The sequence below is a fragment of the Podarcis filfolensis genome (assembly GCF_964270895.1).
Source record: "Podarcis filfolensis genome assembly, chromosome: W".
Lineage (NCBI taxonomy): Eukaryota > Metazoa > Chordata > Lepidosauria > Squamata > Lacertidae > Podarcis > Podarcis filfolensis.
In genome coordinates, this window is record NC_139619.1 from 19,552,782 (window position 1) to 19,576,357 (window position 23,576).

Consider the following 23,576-nt stretch of genomic DNA (forward strand, 5'->3'; position numbering starts at 1 on the left):
GATGAAGCGCGGTCTCTCCCCTTTATAAGACTGTGGACTGTGGATTTAACTTTCTCCCCTTTATAAGACTGCGGATTGTGGACTTAATTTTTTCCCTCTCTCAATTGAACTCTGCTCTTCTTCCAACAAAATTGGAACAAATGGATAAAAAAATAGATGTGACTAAAAAAAATGATGAATCAGTTAATGAGATAAAAGGACAGATGAAGGAAATGACAAAAAGGACACAAAATTTGGAAGAAGGGATGAAGAAGACTAAATTAGATCTTAGGGAAATTAAGAAGGAGGAAGAAAAAATTAAAGCAGAGGTGTCCGAGGTGAATAGAGCTCAAGAAGAAATGTGGGACGCTATTGCTATGAATGAACTGAGACAAAGAGAAAATAATTTGAGATTTAGATTGGTACCAGAGGTTCAAGGAGAAGAAATAAAGGAGAAACTCATTAAAGAGATTGCCTAATGGTTAGAGATGCAGGAAGAAGATGTTGCAAAGACAATACAAAACGCGTTCAGAATTAAAGTCAGGACAACCAAAGCAAAGAAATTTCCTGGAGATTGCTTAGTTATTTTCAAAGATAGAGAAATAAGAAATCTAATCTTGCAAAAGAATAGAGAAAAAAGATTAAATATTGATGGATATTATATAATTATTTTTAAAGACGTCCCACTTCGCTTATTGAAGAAACGTGACCATTACCAATAGCTGGTGCAAATACTGAGGAAAAACAAAATTGAATTCTGGTGGGAATTTCCAGAGGGGCTATCATTTGCTTCTAAAGGAAAAAGACACTGGTTTACAAGACCAGATGAAATGGATAAATTCCTGAGAAGATATAGAGCGTTAGAAAGAGAAGAAGAAGAAGCAGAGGCAATGGGAGCAGGGGCGGAAGGTGGAGGATCACAAGAATCTGAAGAAGATAAAGAAGAGAAAGAAGAGGAAGAGGAGAAATAGAATCAAAATTTATTATTAAAATTAATTCGGAATCATCATGGCGTTGAAATTATGGACTTGCAATGTCAATGGGATGAACGATAGAAAAAAAAGAAATAAAATTCAACAATATTTAAAAAAAAGAATTTGGACATTATTTGTTTACAGGAGACACATGTGATGAGAAGACACAGAAAAATTTTAATGAACAAAAAATTAGGAAATGAATTCATTTCATCTGACAAAAGCAAAAAGAGAGGGGTGGTATTATATACTAAAAATAAATTAGAGGCTCAACAGATTTTTAAAGATGAAGAAGGTAGAATAGTGGCAGTACAAGTCAAATGGCAAGGTGAAAAATTAATAATAGTCGGAGTATATGCACCCAATGAAAACAAAATGGACTTTTTCAAAGAATTGGAAGATAAATTATTTGAATATTTGGATCAAAAGATAATAATAATGGGAGATATGAATGCAGTAGTGTCAATGGAAATGGACAGATTAAGAGTAACAGGAAAAACAAAGGAAGGGAAGTTACCAAAAACATTTTTCTCAGTGGTAGAGAACTGCAATTTAATTGACATTTGGAGACTAAGGCACCCATTAGAAAAACAATTCACCTTCCATTCAGAGGCAAATCAATCAATGTCCAGAATTGATCAGATATGGTTATCTAATGAATTAACACCAAGAATATCACAGATTGAAATCCAACCTAAGGTACTTTCGGACCATAATGCGATTAAATGTATATTAAAAGGATTTGAGGAAAAATCTTTCCGGTGGAGAATAAATGAAAATCTTTTTGATGACCAGGAAATAGTAGAAAATGCACAAAAGTGTTTGAAGGATTATTTTATTAACAACATGAACCAAGGAACAAAAATGAGTACAGTCTGGGATGCTGGAAAGGCAGTAATGAGAGGTTTCTTTATCCAACAAAATACAATTAAAAATAAATTTAGAGAAAAAGGGAAAAAAGAAATCTTAAAACAAATAATGGAGAATGAGAAAAAGCTAATTACCAGACCCCAGGATAAGAAATTGAAATTGAACATCAAAACATTACAATTGCAATTTTCTATGATAATAAGTAAGGAAGTAGAATGGAACATCAAAAAAATGAAGCAGAGGAACTTTGAGTATGCAAATAAATCAGGAAAACTTCTGGCCTGGCAGATTAAAAAGAGGAAAGAGCAAAATACTATACAAAAAATTATAGTAGAAGATCAAGAGTTTGAAGATCCGAAAGGAATTAGAAAAGGATTTGTGGATTTCTATAGACAATTGTATAAAAGAAAAGAAAAAGTAAATAAGAAAAAAATTGAAGATTTTTTAAAAGAAAAAGGGGTGCAGAAAATTCTGACGGAAAAAAAGAATAAATTAAACGAGATGATTGAGATAGAGGAAATAAATTGTGCAATTAAAGAATTGAAAAGTGGAAAAACACCAGGACCGGATGGCTTTAGCACGAGATTTTATAAAGAAATGAAGGACACCCTACTTGCACCATTGAAAGAAGTAATGAACAACATACTAATAAAAAAGGAAATACCAGAAACGTGGAAGGAAGCTTATATAACTTTTATTCCTAAACAAGATTCCAATTTGTCCCAAGTTAAAAATTATAGGCCTATTTCACTTTTAAACAATGATTATAAACTATTTGCAAGTATACTAGCAAATAGAATGAAAAAGGTTTTAAAAGAATTAATACATAAGGATCAAGCAGGGTTTCTTTCAGGCAGACAGATGAAAGATAACATAAGAAACATAATCAATATAATTGAATATCTGACTGCCAGGAGTGATAAACAAGCAATGTTAATATTTGTGGATGCGGAAAAGGCTTTTGATAATATTTCATGGGAATTTATGTTAAAGAATCTAGAAATGATGGACATGGGACAAACGTTTTTAAATGGTATTAAGGCAATATATACGGAGCAAAGAGCAAAATTAATAGTTAACAATGTGACAACTGAAAATATTGCAATAATGAAAGGTACAAGACAGGGGTGTCCTCTTTCACCATTGTTATTCATCGTGGTGCTGGAGGTTTTACTTAAGACCATAAGAAATAATGAACAAATAAAAGGTGTGTCAGTGGGATGTAAGGAATATAAAGTCAAGGCTTTTGCCGATGACTTGGTTATTACTGTGGAGGATCCCATAAATTCAGTAATAGAAGTGTTGAAAGAGATACCATATTTTTTGCACCATAACACTCACTTTTTTCCTCCTAGAAAGTAAGGGAAATGTCTGTGCGTGTTATGGAGGGAATGCCTACGGGTGGCATGCCTACGGATTTTCCTCCTCTAAAAACTACGTGCGTGTTATGGTTGGGTGTGTGTTATAGAGCGAAAAATACGGTAGATCAGTTTGGTCAAGTGGCAGGATTCAAACTGAATAAGAAAAAAACCAAAATAATTGTCAAAAATATGGACCAAGAAATAGCGGATAAAATGCAGCAACAAGTAGAGATGGAAGTAGTTTAAAAAGTGAAATATTTAGGAGTGTGGTTGACCCCCAAGAGTATTGATTTATTTCAGAATAATTATACCCTAATTTGGAACAAGATTAAAAGAGACCTTGAGGTGTGGGGAAGAATGAAACTGTCATTTTGGGGAAGAATTGCAAAAATTAAGATGAATGTGCTACCGAAATTACTATTTCTGTTTCAAACAATTCCAATAACCAAAGGGGCAGCAATTTTTAAAGAATGGCAAAGAGTAATTTCAAGGTATATCTGGCAGGGTAAGAAGCCGAGAATAAAGTTTAAGTTATTGACAGATGCAAAAGAAAGAGGAGGCTGCGCCCTGCCAGACTTGAAATTATATTATGAAGCGTCATCCCTCTGTTGGTTGAAGGAATGGATGAAATTAGAAAATACAGAATTGTTAGATTTGGAAGGTTTTGATAATAGATTTGGGTGGCATGCATATTTGTGGTATGACAAGAAACGTGTACATAAAGGTTTTGAAAACCATGTAATACGAAGGTCTCTTATAGAAGTCTGGGAGAGGTATAAAAATTTATTGGAGTCAAAAACTCCATATTGGTTATCGCCATTGGAGGCAATGAGTGTAAAGAAAATTAATATGGGGGGGGGATGGGCAACATATGAGAAGTTAATTGAAAGAGAAGGAAGTAAATGGAAAATAAGACCATATGAAGAGGTTAAAGAATATGTTAATGATTGGCTGCATTATTTTCAAATTAATGAAATGTTTAAGAAAGATATGCTACAAAGAGGTTTTGCTGATAGTCTAAATTTCAGAAAGAAATATTGAATAATGAATTCAAAAGTTTAGCAAGAATGTATAAATTATTGTTGGAATGGTATACAAAGGATGAAGAGGTGAAATAGGTTATGATTGACTGGGCCAAAGATTTTGGATATAATATACTAATAGATGATTGGTTAAAATTGTGGAAAGATGGAATAAGATTTACGGCGTGCACTGCTATAAAAGAAAATGTAATGAAGATGATGTATCGATGGTATATGACACCTGTAAAACTGGCAAAGATGTATAAGATAAGTAATAAATGTTGGAAATGTAGAGAAAAGGAAGGAACGTTTTACCATATGTGGTGGGACTGTAAAAAAGTTAAAAACTTTTGGGAAATGATTTATAATGAATTGAAGAAAGTATTGAAATATACATTTGTAAAGAAACCAGAAGCATTCTTACTAGGAATAATAGGTAATGAGATAGATAAGAAAGATAGGAAGATATTTTTATATGCAGTGTCAGCAGCAAGAACTTTGATGGCCCAGAAGTGGAAACAAGAAGAGTTACCTATGATTGAAGAATGGAGAATGAAAATGATGGATTATGCGGAACTCGATAGACTAACAGGAAGGATCCGGAACCAACGTGATCAAAGATTTACAGAAGATTGGATTAAATTTACTGAATATATGCAAAAATTAAGTGATAATCAGATAACGTTTGTAAGTTTTAAAGAAGCTCTGTAAAGAGAAAAGGTAGGAATATTGTTAGATTGTAAAAAATTAATTAATAATATGGTGAATTTAAATTTAAGAAATGTGGAGAAAGTAAGTACTAGGAAGGTTTTTCAGGCGGGAGGAGGGAAGTCAATAAGGAGGAATTTGGATGTAAAAAAAGATGTTTTGGATGTATAATTTGTTATGGAAAAAGAATAAAAAAAATATTAAAAAAAAAAAACAAATACCTGACGATGGTGCTGTTTGCCCATCTCTTCCATACAAAGGCATGTCTGCAGTTTCAACAGTCCCTCTGATCTTGCTGGTGCTCCTGGGAACATCTGCCAGTGCACTGGATTGGTCCCTGGAAGGAGAATGGAAAGGATGGAAGGAAGTTCGCGCCAAGCAATACCTCAAGGTGCGTTTGCCGTGACAAGATGTCAGTTTCCCCAAAGTACTAGCACTGTTGATTATTGCAGAGAGAAATTTCCCTTGGGAAATTCAACTTTTCTTCAAGGGACCTAAAGGCAAAGACACTCTGTGCACATGCAAAGTGCCTGGTTCCTTATAAAAACGTATTTGCTTTGTTGGATTAGACAAAGGTTCCCTCTAATTCAGCATTGTGTTCTAGCGAGGGAAGTTTTCTTGGACATATGGGCCACAGCCCTTCTGTGCCCCCAGCAGCTGGTATTCAGAGGTAGACTGCTCCTGGGCATGGAGATTCTTATAATGAGCAGCTGGAAAAGGAACATTTCAGAGGCAGGCAGCACCAAATGGGCTCCTTTGGAGGAAGGTGAGAGGTATAAATAAATATAATGGTGGTGGCCTTTTAGTAGAATAAAAATAATAGCATTATTTTTTTCCCCTTGCTTTTTATTTTTGTCCTAAATTTGCCTTCTCACGCGAGATAAAGAAGAAAATACAGTTATAAAAGGGGGAACCAGTGAAATTTATAAAATATTAGTAGAAATGGAGGATCAAGAAGATCAATTAAGGAGTTCATTTTACATAAATATTTACTAGATAAATGAACTGGAATTCCTCTCAAAATGTAGATCATTCTGGGAATAATGTCCTGAGAGTGCGTTCTATGTTACAAATCAAGCATTGCTAGGAGGTTTTTCTTTTTGTTTTCTAATGTATTTCTTGTCGGGAGCTCCGTTCGAACGAGCCTTTGAAACCGCCTCTGACAAACAATTAACGACCTCGAGCCTTTGATAAGGCTCCAAGCACATTCTTCAATCAGCAGAGTTCCCAGCAGGGAAGGATGAGATCGTATGAGCTACATTTTTAAAGAGTTTTATTTCTAAACTACGCAGAACAGAAAAGACATCCTCTCTCTATAAAAGCAGAGAGCAACTGAACAAAGGAACAAAGGAAACAGGAAACCACTAATGTCACATCCCGTCTCCCTTCCCGTGAGACTGCCAACAGTCTGGAAGCCCTGGAATGTAAACACAGTCCTGTGACTCCAAGCAGCTGCACAGTGAGAAACAGAAACTAACATCCTCCCCCTTTCTGTGAACACCACTGGGCAGCGTGTCAGTACAATCTCAGTACAAACCCAATTTCAGTACATAGGTACAGTGTTGATCCTTCGGAACAACCTTGGACAATAAATCAGCAGGAATTTCATTACCTGGCATGTAGGACACCGTTACGAGTCCTTTCTGCACACATTCTCTAGCATGTTGCAGCTTCAATTGCAAGTGCTTCGTGCTTTGCTTACAACCTTCAGATGTCAGCAAAGCCAAACATGCTTTGTTGTCCTGATAAACCTGGATTGGACATTTGACAGGAATTCTCATGTCTTTGCACAACTGTAACAACCATTCACAATCCACAAGTGAATAAGACAGTGCATTCAGTTCAGCTTCACAAGTACTTAAGCTAACTGTTGTTTGCTTCTTGCACGACCAGTCAAATAGACCCTGATTGTACATGTAGCAAACTCCAGACGTGCTTTTCTTGTCTGTAGTGTCACTTCCAAAACTCGCATCAGCAAATATCTCAAGACCTCCATGTTGCCTATTTGCAGTATAGTAGCGCTGCAGAGAGCTTGCTGGGGAGACCATGCATTAAAAAGGGACTCAAAAATAACTTAAACAAGGTTTTAATAAGAAAAACAAAAACTCCTTATACACTAAATACATCAAACATGACCCAACCACCAACCCATCCCCCAGGGAAATGGGAGAGCTAGGTGCTGCTCCTTATATACTACACCCAATTGCTGACAGAGCTTAATCAATACAACTCAGCAGCACCTGCTATGTTTCACAGCTGTAAAGCTGGGTCTCGTTATTTAGCTCTGGCCCTTGCTCTGGCCCCTTAAAGACATACACATCGAGTGGAACAATGATGAACCTTTACATTTAAAGAAACCATTCAACACGCCAGACTTCTGATTGTTAAATCTCAGTCTGTAATGCATAGTGCCTTTCAAATAGCGAGCTATGCGTTTCAGAGCTTTCCAATCCTTAACCGTAGGATTGTTGACTTGTCTGCTTAGCAAATTACAGCTAACTGCAATGTCAGGTCTTGAACATCTGGCAATGAAGTTTAGTTTGCCTAGCACACTTCTGTACAGTGTAGTGTCAGAAAATGCTCCTTCAGTGTCATCTAGCTGATAACCTGTTGTCATCGGTGTGTCTACAGGGTTAGCATCCATCAGGTTTAGTTTGCTTAACACATCAGCAATTTTCTGTGACTGGTGTACTAGAATATTACCATCTTGGTCTCTCTCTATTTCCAGAGATAGGTAGTTGGTTACCTCACCAAGATCTTTCATGTCAAAGTACTCCTTCAGTTGAGCTAGGGCACTATTGTACATTTTGACATCCTTCCAAAAGAAAAGAATATCATCAACATAAAACAAGCAATACAGCTTATTTTGCCCTTCCTCTTTGACAACTACATAAGGATCAGCTTTACCTTGCTGAAAACCTAGAGAAAATAACATTTCAGTGAGTTTAGAGTGCCAGCATCGTGCACTTTGTTTGAGACCATATAGGGACTTCTTCAGAGAACAAACAAATCCCTGTTTTACCTGTATGGCATCAGGTGGAAGCATATAAAGTAATTCACCCAAGGTTCCGTACAAAAATGCTGTATTCACATCGTGATGAGAAACGTGTAGATTCTCTTCTGCAGCAAATTTGAGCATAAGCCTAATGCTCTCATATCTCACGGTGAGTGAGTAGGTCTTGTGATAGTCTTCTCCTGGTACCTGTGAAAAACCTCTGGCTACCAATCTGGCTTTGTGTCTGACTATCTTGCCATTTTGATCTGTCTTTGCTTTGAATACCCATTTGCTGCTAACCAGCCTCATTCCTGGGACTACTGGAACTAGCTCCCATGTTTTGTTCCTCTCTAAGGAATCAAGCTCAGCCTTCATGGCATTTAACCATGGCTCAGCATCCTTCGAGTTCAAAGCCTGGATCTCTTGGAAACTTGAAGGTTCAAATACCTTCTTGGAGCTATTAACAGCAATTACAGCTTTTGCTGCTTTAGCAAATTCATCAGCAAATCTCTTTGGAGGTCTGCCTTTTGTGGCTCTTTCAGACCTGCGAATCAGACGTAGGTCTTCAACACTCTCCTCTTCTTTCTTAGGTTCTTAGGAGAAAAGTGGCCTATAGTGAACAGTGGTTCCTCCAATTCTCGATCAGAGCCTTCAGAGGGTCGCATAGAGGCCTTAGCACTCTTGAAATCCTCTGAACCATCTGTTTCAGTTTCAGATTCAGAATCAGAACCTTCATCAGTGGGTGTGGAGTTTTGCTGCTGTTTATCCTCAGATTCTTCACTGTCATCAGAATAACACTGAAAAATTCCCACATTCTCCCCCCACTTGGCATTATACTCAACACTTCTAGTGAGCCTAATTGTCTTAGAGTCAGTCATAATTACTCTGTAATAACCTTTCTGATATCCTAGAAAGATACCATGCAAACCACGTTTGCGTAACTTGGAGCTTTGTGGTGTGTGAACCCACATGACAGAACCAAAAATTCTCATGTGCTTGATGAATGGTTTCTTGCCAAACATCTTTTCATAGGGGGTACAACCAATCGGTGATGATAATCTGTGATTATAAGTGTAAACAAAACAGCTGGGCGATTCTGCCCAATAACTCTCTGGAAGATTGGCATCATGCAGCAAGGTTTTCAAGCCTTGAAGCAATGTTTGGCTTGCCCTTTCACAAAGGCCATTCATCCAAGGAGACCATGGACTTGACAAATCATGTTGAATTTCTTTCCCAGTCAGAAAAGCTTCAAACTGCTGAGAAGTGAATTCTCCCCCTCGATCTGTAAACAAACATTTCACCTGTTTGTCATGCACATTTTTCAACCAAGCACAGAATTCCTTGAACCTAGGAAACACTTCTGATTTCTGCTTGAGATTGAACACATGAATATACCTGGAAAATAAATCAATGAGGACCATGAAGTACCTGGCTCCACCCAAAGAGGGTGTTAGAGGACCAACGAGATCAGCATGCACTACCTGGTATGGTTCTGTAGCTTGTCTACTAGACACCTTACCTTTTGCAGCCATTTTGACCTTGTTTGCTGTGTATGCCTTACACTTCATGTGGTGTAATGGTGAAGTCATAACAGGTACCCCCCCCCCAGCTCCAATGACGGATGAATGGGCAGCTAAGGATTCCAAAGCAAGGGGAACTCTTACATTGATAGTATCCCCAGAAGAGCTCTGTCTGTTGCGTGATACGACCTCAGCCAGAGAGATTTGGGACACTTTAAAAGATGCCCATTTGAGAACAGAAGCTGGTGCTTCTTTGTTCTACTATGCCAAGCTGCATGATATGGCACTTGCTGAAGGTGCAGGTGTGCGTACACATCTGATGGAGATGCAGAATCTGAGACATGAGCTGCAACAGAGAGGACTCACCTTTCCAGAGGCTGTGTATTCCTTCATGATACTACATTCTTTGGGTTCAAGTTGGGAGTCCGTTGCCACTCAGATTGCTGTTCTGCCAACTGCTCAGATCACAGTAGAGCATGTCACTGCTGTGATTCAGAATGAAGCTGACCAGCGAGGTGCTAGCTGCATGGGTAAGGGGGAGTCTTCACAGACGTCATCCCAGAATGCAGTGGAACCACCAGATGGCACCAAAGCTTTGAAGGCAGTGAAGTACTACTCGTGTGGACGTCTAGGCCATATGAAGAGGGAATGCAGATTTCCCAGGGCCAAGACAGAGCAACGCAGCGAAGGCTCAACGCGTGGAAAAGGCAAAGGCAAAGGCAAAGGTCCAGTGTCCAGGACAACGCAGCACAAGGCAATGGTCTCACGCTTCACTCCAAAGGTTGCAAAGGTCCAGAAGACATCTAGATCTTTCTTCGTGATTGATTCAGGAGCCACCAGACACTTATGCAACAACAAATGACTGTTCGTGTCTTTTACACCACAGGAAGGTGCGATTCACCAGGCGGATGACCACACAATCTCCAGTCAAGGCTACGGAACTGTTGTTCTTCACAGTTTGGACTTGTCGATACACAATGTGCTCTACGTTCCGGATGCTGCACACAATCTACTCAGTGTTGCGCAGCTGAATGAACGGAACATTGACGTTTCCTTCAAGAACAAGAAGTGCACCATCACAAAGAAAAACTATTATGTATTGCATGCTGAATATGTTGATCGTTTGTTTGTATTGTATTTTGATGATGATGTGCAGGATGAAACTTGTTGCATTGCAGGTTCTAACAAGGTGTTGCATGCAGGATGTATTCATGATTTTCACAGGAAATTTGGTCATTTACATTTTGAGGCAGTATCTAAAATGCCTGCCTTGGTTGAAGGTATGACTATTAAACCCTGCAGGTACCACATGAAGTGTAAGGCATGCGCAGCAAACAAGGTGAAAATGGCTGCGAAAGGTAAGGTGTCTAGTAGAAAAGCTACAGAACCATACCAGGTTGTTCATGCTGATTTGGTTGGTCCACTATCGCCCTCTTTGGGTGGAAACAGGTACTTCATGGTCCTCATTGATGCATTTTCCAGGTATATTTATGTGTACAATCTCGAGCAGAAATCAGAGGCTTTCCCAATGTTCAAGAAATTCTGTGCTTGGTTGGAAAATGTACATGGTAAGAAGATAAAGACTCTTTTCACTGTTCGCGGGGGGGGGGGGGAATTCACTTCTCAGCAGTTTGAAGCTTTTCTGACTGAGAAAGTAATTCAACATGATTTGTCTAGTCCTCGTTTGCCATGGCAGAACGGTCTTTGCGAGAGGGCAAGCCAAACATTGCTTCAAGGGTTAAAAACCTTGCTGCATGATGCCAATCTTCCAGAGAGTTATTGGGCAGAATCGCTCAGCTGTTTTGTTTACACTTATAATCGCAGATTATCATCACCGATTGGTTGTACCCCCTATGAAAAGATGTTTGGCAAGAAACCTTACATCAAACACATGAGAACTTTTGGTTCTGACATGTGGGTTCACACACCACAAAGCTCCAAGTTAGGCAAGCGTGGATTGCATGGTATCTTTCTAGGTTATCAGAAAGGTTCTTACAGAATAATGATGACTGACTCAAAGACAATTAGGCTCACAAGAAGTGTTGAGTATAATGCCAAGTGGGGGGAGAATGTGGGAATTTTCCAATGTTATCCTGATGACAGTGTTGAGACTGAGGATAGGCAACAGCCACAGCAACAACAGCAGCAACAGCAACAGCTGCCGCAACCACCCACACCCACTGATGAAGGTCCTGATTCTGAGTCTGAGACTGAATCAGATGATTCAGAGGATTTCAAGAGTGCGAAAGCCTCTATGCGACCCTCTGAATGCTCTGATCGAGAATAATTGGAGGAACCACTGTTCACTATAGGCCACTTTTCTCCTAAGAAAGAAGAGGAGAGTGTTGAAGACTTAAGGCTAATTCGCAGGTCTCAAAGAGCCACAAAAGGTAGACCTCCAAAGAGATTTGCTGATGAATTTGCTAAGACAGCTGTAGCAGCTGTTAAAAGCTCCAAGAAGGTATTTGAACCTTCAAGTTTCCAAGAAATCCAGGATTTGGATTCAAAGGATGCTGAGCCATGGTTAAATGCCATGAAGGCTGAGCTTGATTCCTTAGAGAGGAACAAAACATGGGAGCTAGTTCCAGTAGTTCCAGGAATGAAACTACTTGGAAGCGAATGGGTCTTCAAAGCGAAGACTGATCAAAATGGCAAGATAGTCAGACACAAAGCCAGATTGGTAGCCAGAGATTTTTCACAGGTACCAGGTGAAGACTATCACGAGACCTACTCACCCACTGTGAGGTATGAGAGCATTAGGCTTATGCTCAACCTTGCTGCAGAAGAGAATCTTCATATTTCTCACCACGATGTGAATACAGTGTTTTTGTACGGATCTCTAGGTGAATCTCTTTATATGCTTCCACCTGATGGCGTACAGGTAAAACAGGGATTTGTTTGTTCTCTGAAGAAGTCCCTTTATGGTCTCAAACAAAGTCCACAGTGCTGGCACACTAAACTTACTGAAGTATTGTTTTGTCTAGGTTTTCAGCAAGGGAAAGCTGATCCATGTGTATTTGTCAAAGGGTAGGGGCAAAAGAAGCTGTATTGCTTGTTTTATGTTGATGATATTCTTTTCTTTTGGAAGGATGTCACAATGTACAATAACACCCTAGCTCAACTGAAAGAGCACTTTTACATGAAAGATCTTGGTGAGGTAAACAACTACCTATCTCTGGAAATAGAGAGAGATCAAGATGGTAATATTCTAGTACACCAGTCACGGAAAATTGCTGATGTGTTAAGCAAACTAAACCTGATGCATGCTAACCCTGTAGAAACACCGATGACAACAGGTTATCAGGTACATGACACTGAAGAAGCATTTTCTGACACTACACTGTACAGAAGTGTGCTAGGCAAACTGAACTTCATTGCCAGATGTTCAAGACCTGACATTGCTGTTAGCTGTAATTTGCTAAGCAGACAAGTCAACAATCCTACTGTTAAGGATTGGAAAGCTCTGAAACGCATAGCTCGCTATTTGAAAGGCACTATGCATTACAGACTGAGATTTAACAATCAGAAGTCTGGTGGTCTTGAGATATTTGCAGATGCAAGTTTTGGAAGTGACACTATAGACAGGAAAAGTACGTCTGGAGTTTGCTACATGTACAATCAGGGTCTATTTGATTGGTCATGCAAGAAGCAAACAACAGTTAGCTTAAGTACTTGTGAAGCTGAACTGAATGCACTGTCTTATTCACTTAAGGATTGTGAATGGTTGTTACAATTGTGCAAAGACATGAAAATTCCTGTCAAATGTCCAATCCAGGTTTATCAAGACAACAAAGCATGTTTGGCTTTGCTGAATTCTGAAGGTTGTAAGCAAAACACGAAACACTTACAATTGAAGTTGCAACATGCTAGGGAATGTGTTCAGAAGGGACTCGTAACGTTGTCCTATATGCCAGGTAATGAAATTCCTGCTGATGTATTGTCCAAGGTTGTATCAAGGGATCAACACTGTACCTATGTGCAGAAGTTGGGTTTGTACTGATATTGTACGAACATGCTGCCCAGTGATGTTCACAGAAAGGGGGAGGATGTTGGTTTCTATTTCCTCACTGAGCAGCAAATGCTTGTCACAAGACAATGTTTACATTCCACAGTCAGAGTTACTGTTGGGTTCCCACGGGAATGGGAGACTGGTTATGACGTACACTGGTTTCCTGTTTTTCAGTGTTTCTCTCGGCTTTCTTTGTGTCGAGAGGGAGTTGCTTCTCTGCTCTCACAGAGGCAGGATGCATGTTTGTATTCTCTCAGCATAGAGTGTAAATAAACTTTAGCAATGTAGCACATTTACCTGCTTATCCTTTTGCTGCTGGACTACTCTGCTTGGGCTCAAGATAAGACGAGCCTGTACCAGTTCCAGATGGGCCGGAGCTGGTCAAACTGACAGAGCCAAGGTCTAAGAAAATGATCTTTGTGGGGTATGAGCTGTCGGTTTGCAAGCCCCCTCCACAGAGGCTGGCCCCTCTCACAGTTCTCGGAGCTTGCTTACCGGTAACCTCCTCTGGCTGATATCCAGACAGACCAGGGAGATTTTGATAGGCGACATTTTCCCAAGCGTGGGTAAAATGCACACCCCTCCTCCTGCTTCTGCAGGGGAAAGAAAAGTAGTCAGAAATCTATTTACATGATGTTTATTTCTGACATTACAGCACTACAGAAAAACATGTCCTTTCAGTTCAGTTCTTCCAGCACGTCTGACAAACTTCCTGTACACAAGCAAACGGAAGGTTTCAAATTACACTCTTCACAGAGACTTTTCCAGCCTGTGAACTTCCTGGGAAATTCTTTCCCACAGATAGGCGCATCATGTGATGTCAACAATCTGGCTGTTTGCAGCTGCGATGTTTCCATATACTGACATGAGCCTGGCTCAAAGGCTTGGAGGTTTGCATACCCGAGTGGGAACCAGTCCAGACTGGTAATCAGCAACAGTGCTGATGTGATGGCCTGGGAGTCTGATTCAGAAGCTGAACCTGAGGATTCCCAGCCTGCACAGGAGTCCCTGCCTCCAGGGCCGGCTGAGCCGGGGCAGGGGCTTGAATCTGAAGGGCCTGCACCTGTGCCGGATCCTCAGGAGCAGACACCAGATGTATCCACTCTGGCTCCGGAGGTGATTGAGGGCCCATTGCCTGCAGGTGCGCCTCTCCCAGCCCTGTCAGGGGAAGGTGAGCCTCCCCCTGGGTCCAGTAACCCTCCAGCCTCTCCTGAGCTGCAGAGGCTCAGGGCAGAGAGGCGGAGGGAACTAAGTTCTCTGAGGAGGAATGCTCACCTTAAGGCCAGGAGAGGCGGGTCACCTGTGGGCCGGGACCACCCCTGGCCTCAGAGGAAATAAAGGCCAATCAGCCCAGTCCCAGGTTGCAGGAGCAACGTCGTTGGAAACCTGTTTCTGCCAGCACCCAGACCTGTTCTTCCGGAGTTCCTGACCACGCCCGGCTTCCTGCTTTGGTGGACATTCTCCAGATCCTTGACCCAGGACCGAACTCTGACCACGCCACACGGTAACCTCCCCCCGGGACCAGCACAGCTGAGTTCTGTGAACAGGCTGGATGGTCATGTCTGCATGCCAATCCAGACGTGCTTTCACAGCAGTTCTTTGACTCAGATGGTGAGGAGGAGGAAGAGGAACTTGTTGAGGACCAAAGTCCAGAGCAGCAGAATCCGCCACAGGGACGGAGTCCACAACAGGGTCAGTTCAGGATCCCTCAGAGGGGGAGTCCCAAGACACCTCCTCAAACCACTGTCAAGTCTGAGCCAAAGAGTGAGCCTTCCTCACCTGCTGGACTGGCTGTCAGGTTCAAAAGGCGCAGCAGGTCAGAGGGGGAAGTCTCTGACACTGAGGATAGTCTTGCTAGCCCTAGTGGGTCAGAGGAAGCACCAGGGTTCATGCTGAGGAGGTCAGCAAGGCCAACCAAGGGCAAGCCACCTGATAGGTTCGAGGTCACAAGTGTGTGGGTAGGTGTGGCTAGATGTGAACCTGAATCCTTCGAGGATGTTCAAAAGTTGCCTCAGGAAGAAGCCAGCAAATGGCATGAGGCAATGCAGAAAGAGATGAGATCAATGGAGTTGCTTGGTGTATTCTCGCTCACAAAATTGCTGGCTGGCAAGCAAGCTGTGAGTTGCAGATGGGTTTATCGCCTTAAACCCACAGAAGCTGGAGAACCACAATACAAAGTGAGACTTGTTACAATACAAATTGAGAGCGTTTGCAGATGATCTAGTATTAACTTTACAAGAGCCAGACACTAGTATGAGAAGAGTTTTAGAGCTAATACAAGTATTTGGTCAAGTAGCAGGTTTTAAGTTGAACAAACAGAAAACGAAAGTACTGGACAAAAATCTAACAGTTGCTGAAATAGAGAAGTTCCATAGTGAAACTGGTTTAATGGTAGCAAAGAAAGTGAAATACCTGGGGATTAATTTGACATCTAAGAATGTGAACTTATTTAAAGACAATTATGAGAAATGTTGGACAGAAGTTAAGAAAGATTTAGAAATATGGTCAAATTTGAGACTTTCCTTGTTAGGCCGAATTGCTGTTATTAAGATGAATGTTTTGCCGAGAATGTTCTTTTTGTTTCAAACATTGCAGATTGTGGATAAAATGGATTGTTTCAAGAGGTGGCAGAAAGACATATCTAGATTTGTCTGGCAGGGCAAAAAGCCCAGAATAAAATTTAAGATATTAACTGATGCAAAAGAAAGAGGGGGGTTTGCCCTGCCGGACTTAAAATTGTATTATGAATCAGCGGCTTTTTGCTGGCTGAAAAACTGGCTGCTTCTTGAAAACATAGACATTTTGGATCTGGAAGGGTTCAATAATAGGTTTGGCTGGCATGCATATATATGGTATGACAAGGTTAAAATTCACCAAGGTTTCAAAAACCATATTGTCAGCAAAGCACTATATAATGTTTGGATTCGGTACAAAGATTTGTTGGAAAACAAAACCCCTAGGTGGTTGTCACCAATGGAAGCTAAGGAAGTGAAAAAACTTAATATGGAATCTAAATGGCCAAAATATTGGGAAATTATAGAACATGAGGAGGGAAAAGTGAAATTGCAGAGCTATGAGAAACTGAAGTCAAAAGTAAGAGACTGGCTTCATTATTACCAGATAAATGAAGTTTTCAAACAGGACAGGAAAATTGGTTTCCAGGTGGAGAGATCAAAACTAGAAACAGAACTGTTGGAACCCAATACTAAGAATTTGTCAAGAATGTATAACTTGCTGTTGAAATGGAATACACAGGATGAGACGGTTAAATCAGCTATGATTAAATGGGCACAAGACATTGGTCATGACATTATGTTTGCTGACTGGGAACAGTTATGGACTACCGGTATAAAGTTTACGGCATGTAATGCCTTAAGAGAGAACATTATGAAAATGATTTATAGGTGGTACATGACCCCAGTCAAGCTTGCAAAAATCTATCATACGCCCAATAATAAATGCTGGAAATGTAATTAAACTGAAGGTACTTTCTACCACCTTTGGTGGACGTGCCCAAAGATCAAGGTCTTCTGGGAAATGATCTATAATGAAATTAAGAAGGTACTTAAGTGTACCTTTCACAAGAAACCAGAGGCCTTTCTCTTGGGCATGGTGGGCCAATTGGTGGCAAGGAAAGATAGGACGTTTTTAATGTATGCTACAACAGCAGCAAGAGTTCTTTTAGCAAAGTATTGGAAGACACAAGAACTACCCACGCTGGAAGAGTGGCAGACGAAGGTGATAGACTATATGGGACTGGCTGAGATGACTGGCAGAATCCGTGACCAAGGGAAAGAGACGGTGGAAGAAGATTGGAAGAAATTTAAAATTTATCTTAAGAACTGTTGTAAAATTAATGAGTGCTAAAATGTCATGGGTAACGTAAAACAGAATTGCAGTGATAAAGAATTGGGTAAGAAGAAAAAGATTAGAAACTGAATTATAAGTATTGAAATTAGGGGTTGCTGGAAAAGTTTAAAACAGGGATGCAGAAAAGGGAGGTATGGGGAAGTCGTTGAAACAAGGTTCAAGAAAAAGAGGTTAAGAAATTATACGTGTTTATATGTTTGTTTGTTTATGTGTTGTCAGCTGTTAGTTGTATTGTGTTTTAATATATGTTGGAAAATCAACAAAAATTTATTAAAAAAAACAAAAAAACAAAGTGAGACTTGTTGCCAGAGGTTTCACACAGAGAAAAGGGATTCATTTCACGGAAGTGTATTCACCTACTTCTCGGAGTGAAACTCTGCGCGTGCTCTTAGCTGTTGCAGCACAGAGAGGCTGGGAGGTAAACCACTTTGATGTGGATGTTGCCTACCTGAACTCAGATCTTCAGGAGGAGTTGTACATGCTCCCTCCTCCAGGTTTTGAGATCAATGGGCAAGGCATTGTGTGGCGGTTACACAAACCCATCTATGGGTTGCGTCAATCTGCCAGAAATTGCAATATGTGTCTAAATGAAGCCTTGGAAGAGCTAGGTTTCAGGAGAAGTGTTGCTGATAGTTGTCTTTACCTGAAGGGGTCAGGTGCGACACAGGAGGCTGTGCAGGTCTTTGTTGACGATCTTTTGTATCTAGGACAGACAGGTGCACAGGTAGAGAAGTTTGCTAAGGAGCTTGGCAAAAGGTTCAAGCTCAAGCAGCTTGGAGCTGTTCGGACTTATCTCGGTGTGGATGTTTTTAGAACACAAGATGGAAGTTTTTTGCTCAGCCAGAGAGGTAAAATTGAGCAACTGCTTCAAAAGTTCAGGTTGAGTGATTGTGCAGGTGTCAGGACCCCTATGGAGGCTGGTTACATGAAAGACAGCCAGCAAGTAGAACGCTCTGCGTTCGAAAACGCTGAAATCTTTCAATCAGCTCTAGGAAGTTTGCTTTATTTGTCCCAGTGGAGCAGACCAGATATAGCCTTTGCTATTAATCTGCTCAGCAGAGAAGCTTCAAGTCCTAGTGTGCAAGCCTGGAATAGCATCAAGAGGGTGCTACGGTATCTCCAGGATACCAAAGATTTTTGCCTTAAGTTGTCAGCTCAAGGTGAGGTAAAGCTGACCTGTTGGGTAGATTCGGATTGGGCTTACTTGGATGATCGCAAGTCCATGTCCGGCCTAGTGGTGAAGTTTGGGAACTCAGTAGTTGGGTGGAGGTCCAGAAAGCAAAGCCTTATAGCACTTTCATCCACTGAGGCTGAGTTCAGTGCTCTTTCTGAAGCGTGCAGAGAGCTATAGTTCTATGCTTGTTTGGTACAAGAGCTCTGTGGAGTGAATAGTTTGCCCGTCATGGTTTTCGAAGACAACCAACCGTGCCTAAAATTGGCTGAGACGGGGCAATTCAAGGCCAGGACCAAACACCTAGACATTCGCTTTCAGAACGTGTGTCAGAGTGTTCATGAGGGATTGGTTGTGCTGAAGTACTGCCCCTCAGCTAAGAACCTCGCTGATGGTTTCACGAAACCACTGACCTTCCAGAGGCATGGAGAGTTCTGCAAAGGTCTGGGTTTGGGTTAACATTGGGTATGTGTTTCCCCTCAGACGCAAAGCAAGAGGGGGTGTAGAGTTTGGTGATTATAGGGTTAACTTATAGAGTTTGGTGCTTCGTGTCTGAGGGAGGGTTTTTTTTACTGGACAGGCAGAAGTCCAAAAGTATCGATGCATCCAAGCTGTGAAGAACAACCGTTCCGTAGCCTTGACTGGAGATCGTGTGGTCATCCGCTTAGTGAATCGCACCTTCCTGCAGAGTAAAGGACACAAACATTTGTTTGTCTTTGCAGACGTGTCTGGTCGCTCCCGAGTCTATGATGAAGAAAGATCTAGACGTCTTCTGGACCTTTGGAGTGAAGCGTGAGACCATTGCCTTGTGTTGCATTGTCCTAGACTTCGGACCTTTGCCTTTGCCTTTTCCACGCGTTGAGCTTTCGCTGCGCTGCTCTGTTGCCTTGGCCTTGGGATGTTTGCACTCCCTTTTCACATGGCCTAGACGTCCACATGAGTAGCATTTCACTGCCTTCAAAGCTTTGGCGCCATCTAGTGGTTCCACTGCATTCTGGGATGACGTCTGTGAGGACTCCCCCTTAGTGATGCAGCTAGCACTACGCCGATCCGCTTCATTTAACACCACAGCAGTAACATGCGCTACCGTTAGCTGAGCAGTAGGCAAAACAGCAAGCTGGCTGGCAATCGCTTCCCAACTTGAACCCAAAGAATGTAGAATCATGAAGGAATACACAGCCTCTGGAAAGGTGATTCCACGCTGTTGCAACTCATGCCTGAGATTCTGCATTTCCATGAGGTGAGCACGGACATCTGCTCCTTCAGCAAGTGCCATATCATGCAACTTGGCATAAAAGAACAAAGAAGCTCCTGCCTCCGTTCTTAAATGTGAATCTTTAAGACTGTCCCACATCTGTTTGGCCGAGTCCTTATCTCGCAAAAGACATAGCTCTTCAGGGGACACAATAAGCGTCAGAGTTCCCCTTGCTTTGGAATCCTTAGCCTTCCATTCATCGGTCATTGGAGCTGGGGGGGGGGGCTTCTGATATCACATTAAACAGACCCTCTTTTCGTAGCAGAGCCTCTGCATACTGCACCCATTCCAAATAATTATTTTTGACCTTTGGAATTCCAAACACATTCTCAAGAGCCTCTGTTACTCTTGGACTGGCCATCTTGTGTCTTTAAAGCAGGCTGAGTCTCTTTACCAGCTGCATTCCAAAAGCACACTGCATAAGGCTTTTGCAGCCTGTTAGAGCTTTGGATAAAACTTCAAAGTCCACCCCTTATTGCCATCAATTAGGAACTGGCAGGCTTCCCGGGGCTCGAGCACATACCTCTCAACCATCTTCTTGACACGCAGAGAAGATAAGCTGCATTCCGTTCTTCTGCCGTCTGTCTTCTGGGCCCCAACCAAAAAATGTTGGGAGCTCCGTTCGACCGAGCCTTTGAAACCGCCTCCAACAAACAATTAATGACCTCGAGCCTTTGATAAGGCTCCAAGCACATTCTTCAATCAGCAGAGTTCCCGGCAGGGAAAGATGAGATCGTATGAGCTACATTTTTAAAGAGTTTTATTTCTAAACTACGCAGAACAGAAAAGACATCCTCTCTCTATGAAAGCAGAGAGCAACTGAACAAAGGAACAAAGGAACAAAGGAAACAGGAAACCACGAACGTCACATCCCGTCTCCCTTCCCGTGAAACTGCCAACAGTCTGGAAGCCCTGGAATGTAAACACAGTCCTGTGACTCCAAGCAGCTGCACAGTGAGAAACAGAAACTAACATTTCTTGTTTGGGATCTTCAAGCCCATATCAGTCAGAGGAATTTGGCACTCTCCAGGTGCCCGGCTTGATTCCCTGTTGATCTCCCCCCGTCAGCAACTCCCGGCAAGACAAGGCGAGATCCCGGCGATCCTTCTTGAAACGTGAGAAGGACACACCATCCCTCCTCCCCTGCCATTCCCCAGGGAGGGGAGAGAGACAGACAGAAATGTATTTACATGCCTTTATTTCTGTCTCTCCAGCAGTGCAGAGGAAACATGTCTGCACCCTCTCACATCAGCAGCCACAGCAGAGAGGGAATAACTCCACCCATGTACTTCCAGTACAGGGTAATGTGACACTCTGAGCTAACATCCGGTGCTCAGTGCACACAATAGACTGTCCCTGGTTCCCACGGTACAGTCCCATAACATCAACATCCTGTTTGGCTTTCCAGCCATCTGGAGCACTCAGCAGCATTGCTCCTTTTTCGTAACATCCTCCCCCAAAAGAATCAATGCGTGTTGCGGCAAGCAAAGCGTGATCCAGAGAAGAAAACAAACAGTTGTTATACACATAACACTCCCCTGTTGTTTCAGTTCCACCCTTGGAACTACCCGCCACTGGTTTCCCCAGTGTACCTCTCTGGTTGTCTGGCTTCCAAGGAATGAGTGCATCTGCATTACCTTGGCTAGCAACTTTCTGTTGTGTCTTTGTCTCTGACTTAGACACAGCTCCAACCTGTCCTCGGTTGTGTACAACAGCAACACATGCAACAGCTAAGTTAGCAAACTCTTCTGAGTACCTTTTGGGTGGTTCACCCTTTGTAACTCTCTCAGACCTGCGTAAGAGGTGCTGATCCTCTCTGCTCACTGGTTCAGTCTCAGGACTCTTAGGAGAACCAGTTCCAATAGCAAACAGTGGTTCATCCTTCACCTGTGAAGGTCTATCCATTATGTGAGATTTCCTCTCAATGACTGTGACAACTGAGCTCTCTGAGCTATCACTGTCGCTCTCAGTACCACTGTACTCTGTGAAATCATCATCATCATCTGAATCGTCCTCTGTGGGAAATGTATGTTTTGTCACTCTCTCCTGTTCAGGAGCACTCTCTAGAAATTTTGTGAGAATCACCTGACCAGATTCAGACAAAATTACTCTGTAGAGACCCTTTTCATATCCCACAAAAATGCCTCTGGCATTCTTTACTCCACCTGGAGCTTCTGTCCTCACATGAGACCCCAAAACCTTGAAATGGGCAACAGAAGGTTTTCTCTGGAACAGTTTCTCAAAAGGAGAACTTCCCAACTCTCTTGAAACCTGTCTCACCCATGCATGACAATACGACATGAGTGACTCCGCCCAGAACTCATGTGGCAGATGTGAACTAAGCAATTGCGCATTCATCCCCTTTTGCAATTCTTTGTTCACCCGTACACAGACACCCCTGTTCCACGCTTCCGCTGAAACAGCAACCTTGTGTCTTATCTCTTTCTTCTGCAGGAACCTCTGGAAATCCTGTAAAAGAAAAATCTGCTTCTCATCTGTGAAAAGACAATCAATGTTAGCATCATGCATCTTTTCAACTTTGTCACAAAACTCCTGAAACCTTTCCAAGGCTTCCTGTGGCCTCTTTAACACATAAATCCAGACAAAGTTAGAGAAATGATCCACACACACAAGATAAAATCTTGCATTGCCTCTAGATGGTTCTAGAGGACCAATCACATCAGCATACACCCGCTGAAACGCTCTGTCGACCCTGGCCACCTTCTTGGCGCTCGTTTTGGTCACACCTGCAAGAGAAATCAAGTTAGACTCAGAATTACATTCCATGTAATCACTTTGCTTAAAGTCCAACAAATACAGTCCACCTTTCTCTCTGGCAGAAAGATACAACTCTCCATCTTTGAAGATCTTGCAGCTCTCAGCATCATAGGACAGTTTCAGTCCTTTCTTTGCAATCTGCGAAACACTCAGCAGATTGAACTTCAATTCAGGAACCAAGTAAACATTGTGTATAGTCAGGTTCAGACTCTTAAGATACACAGTTCCAACCCCGGTCGCTTCCAGCTTCTGACCGTTGGCTTGTTCCACAGCGAAGCTTTGCTTCTTAAACGTCGAAAAGAGTCCTCTGTGCGGGGACATATGAAAATTACAGCCCGTATCGATCACAAACGAGTGTCCAACATCTGGCGTGGTTCCTTTCGCCATCAGGGCCTTTGCAGGTTTCACCGTAGACTTGGTATGACCTTTGCCTGCTGCCTCAGGCTTTGCTGAGCGGCCCTTAGCTCCTTTTGGCTGGCGTGGCTTCTTGCAGCTCCGCTGAAGATGCCCAGCCTGTCCGCAATTGTAACATCGGACAACGTTCAAAGCTACAGCATCCTCTCCAGTAGCAACATCAGTGGGGGAATTAGAACTCCGTTCTTCCCTCCCCCTGTCCTTGGCATCCATTTTGAATCCAAGTCTCAGCTCTTCACCCTCGAGCTAGTAAAATCCAAAAGCTCTTTTGAGCTGTTTTTCTGCCTCTCTCAGGCAGGCAAACTCCAAGCTGTCTCACAGTCAAAACAACTTTCGCTTTCCCATTGCTCTGACTGAGCCAGCCCCAGGTGTCAGTAACTTTCCAAGCCGACTGACCGTCGTTGCTTAGCAACTGTGCATACTTTTCATCCTTATCTCACCGCAAGTATGCCTGGTATGCAAGCCTAGGCTCTCAGAGCTGTTTTTCCAAATGCAGCTCTTCTGTGAACCAGAGAATAAATCAATCTGCATTCACACTCTCAGCCCGATATTCAGCATACCTTTCCGGGGCTCCGATGCTTGGAAAACACCCCCTCTTGGTGTCCAGCCGTCTGTTCAGCTTCTGGCTGCAATGCAGACGTTATCTTCTT

General features: G+C 42.1%; 1 protein-coding gene across 1 annotated transcript in view; it reads left to right on the plus strand.

The window, feature by feature from the left end:
- Positions 1 to 5,174: 5,174 nt before the first annotated feature.
- The window catches only part of LOC310753766 (cathepsin L2-like), a 73,604-nt gene continuing 55,202 nt past the window's right edge, over positions 5,175 to 23,576 (plus strand). The window contains 1 exon segment of the mRNA XM_083595108.1: positions 5,175 to 5,305. Coding sequence (XP_083451234.1) covers positions 5,177 to 5,305 — 129 coding nt within the window. The 5' untranslated portion in view covers positions 5,175 to 5,176.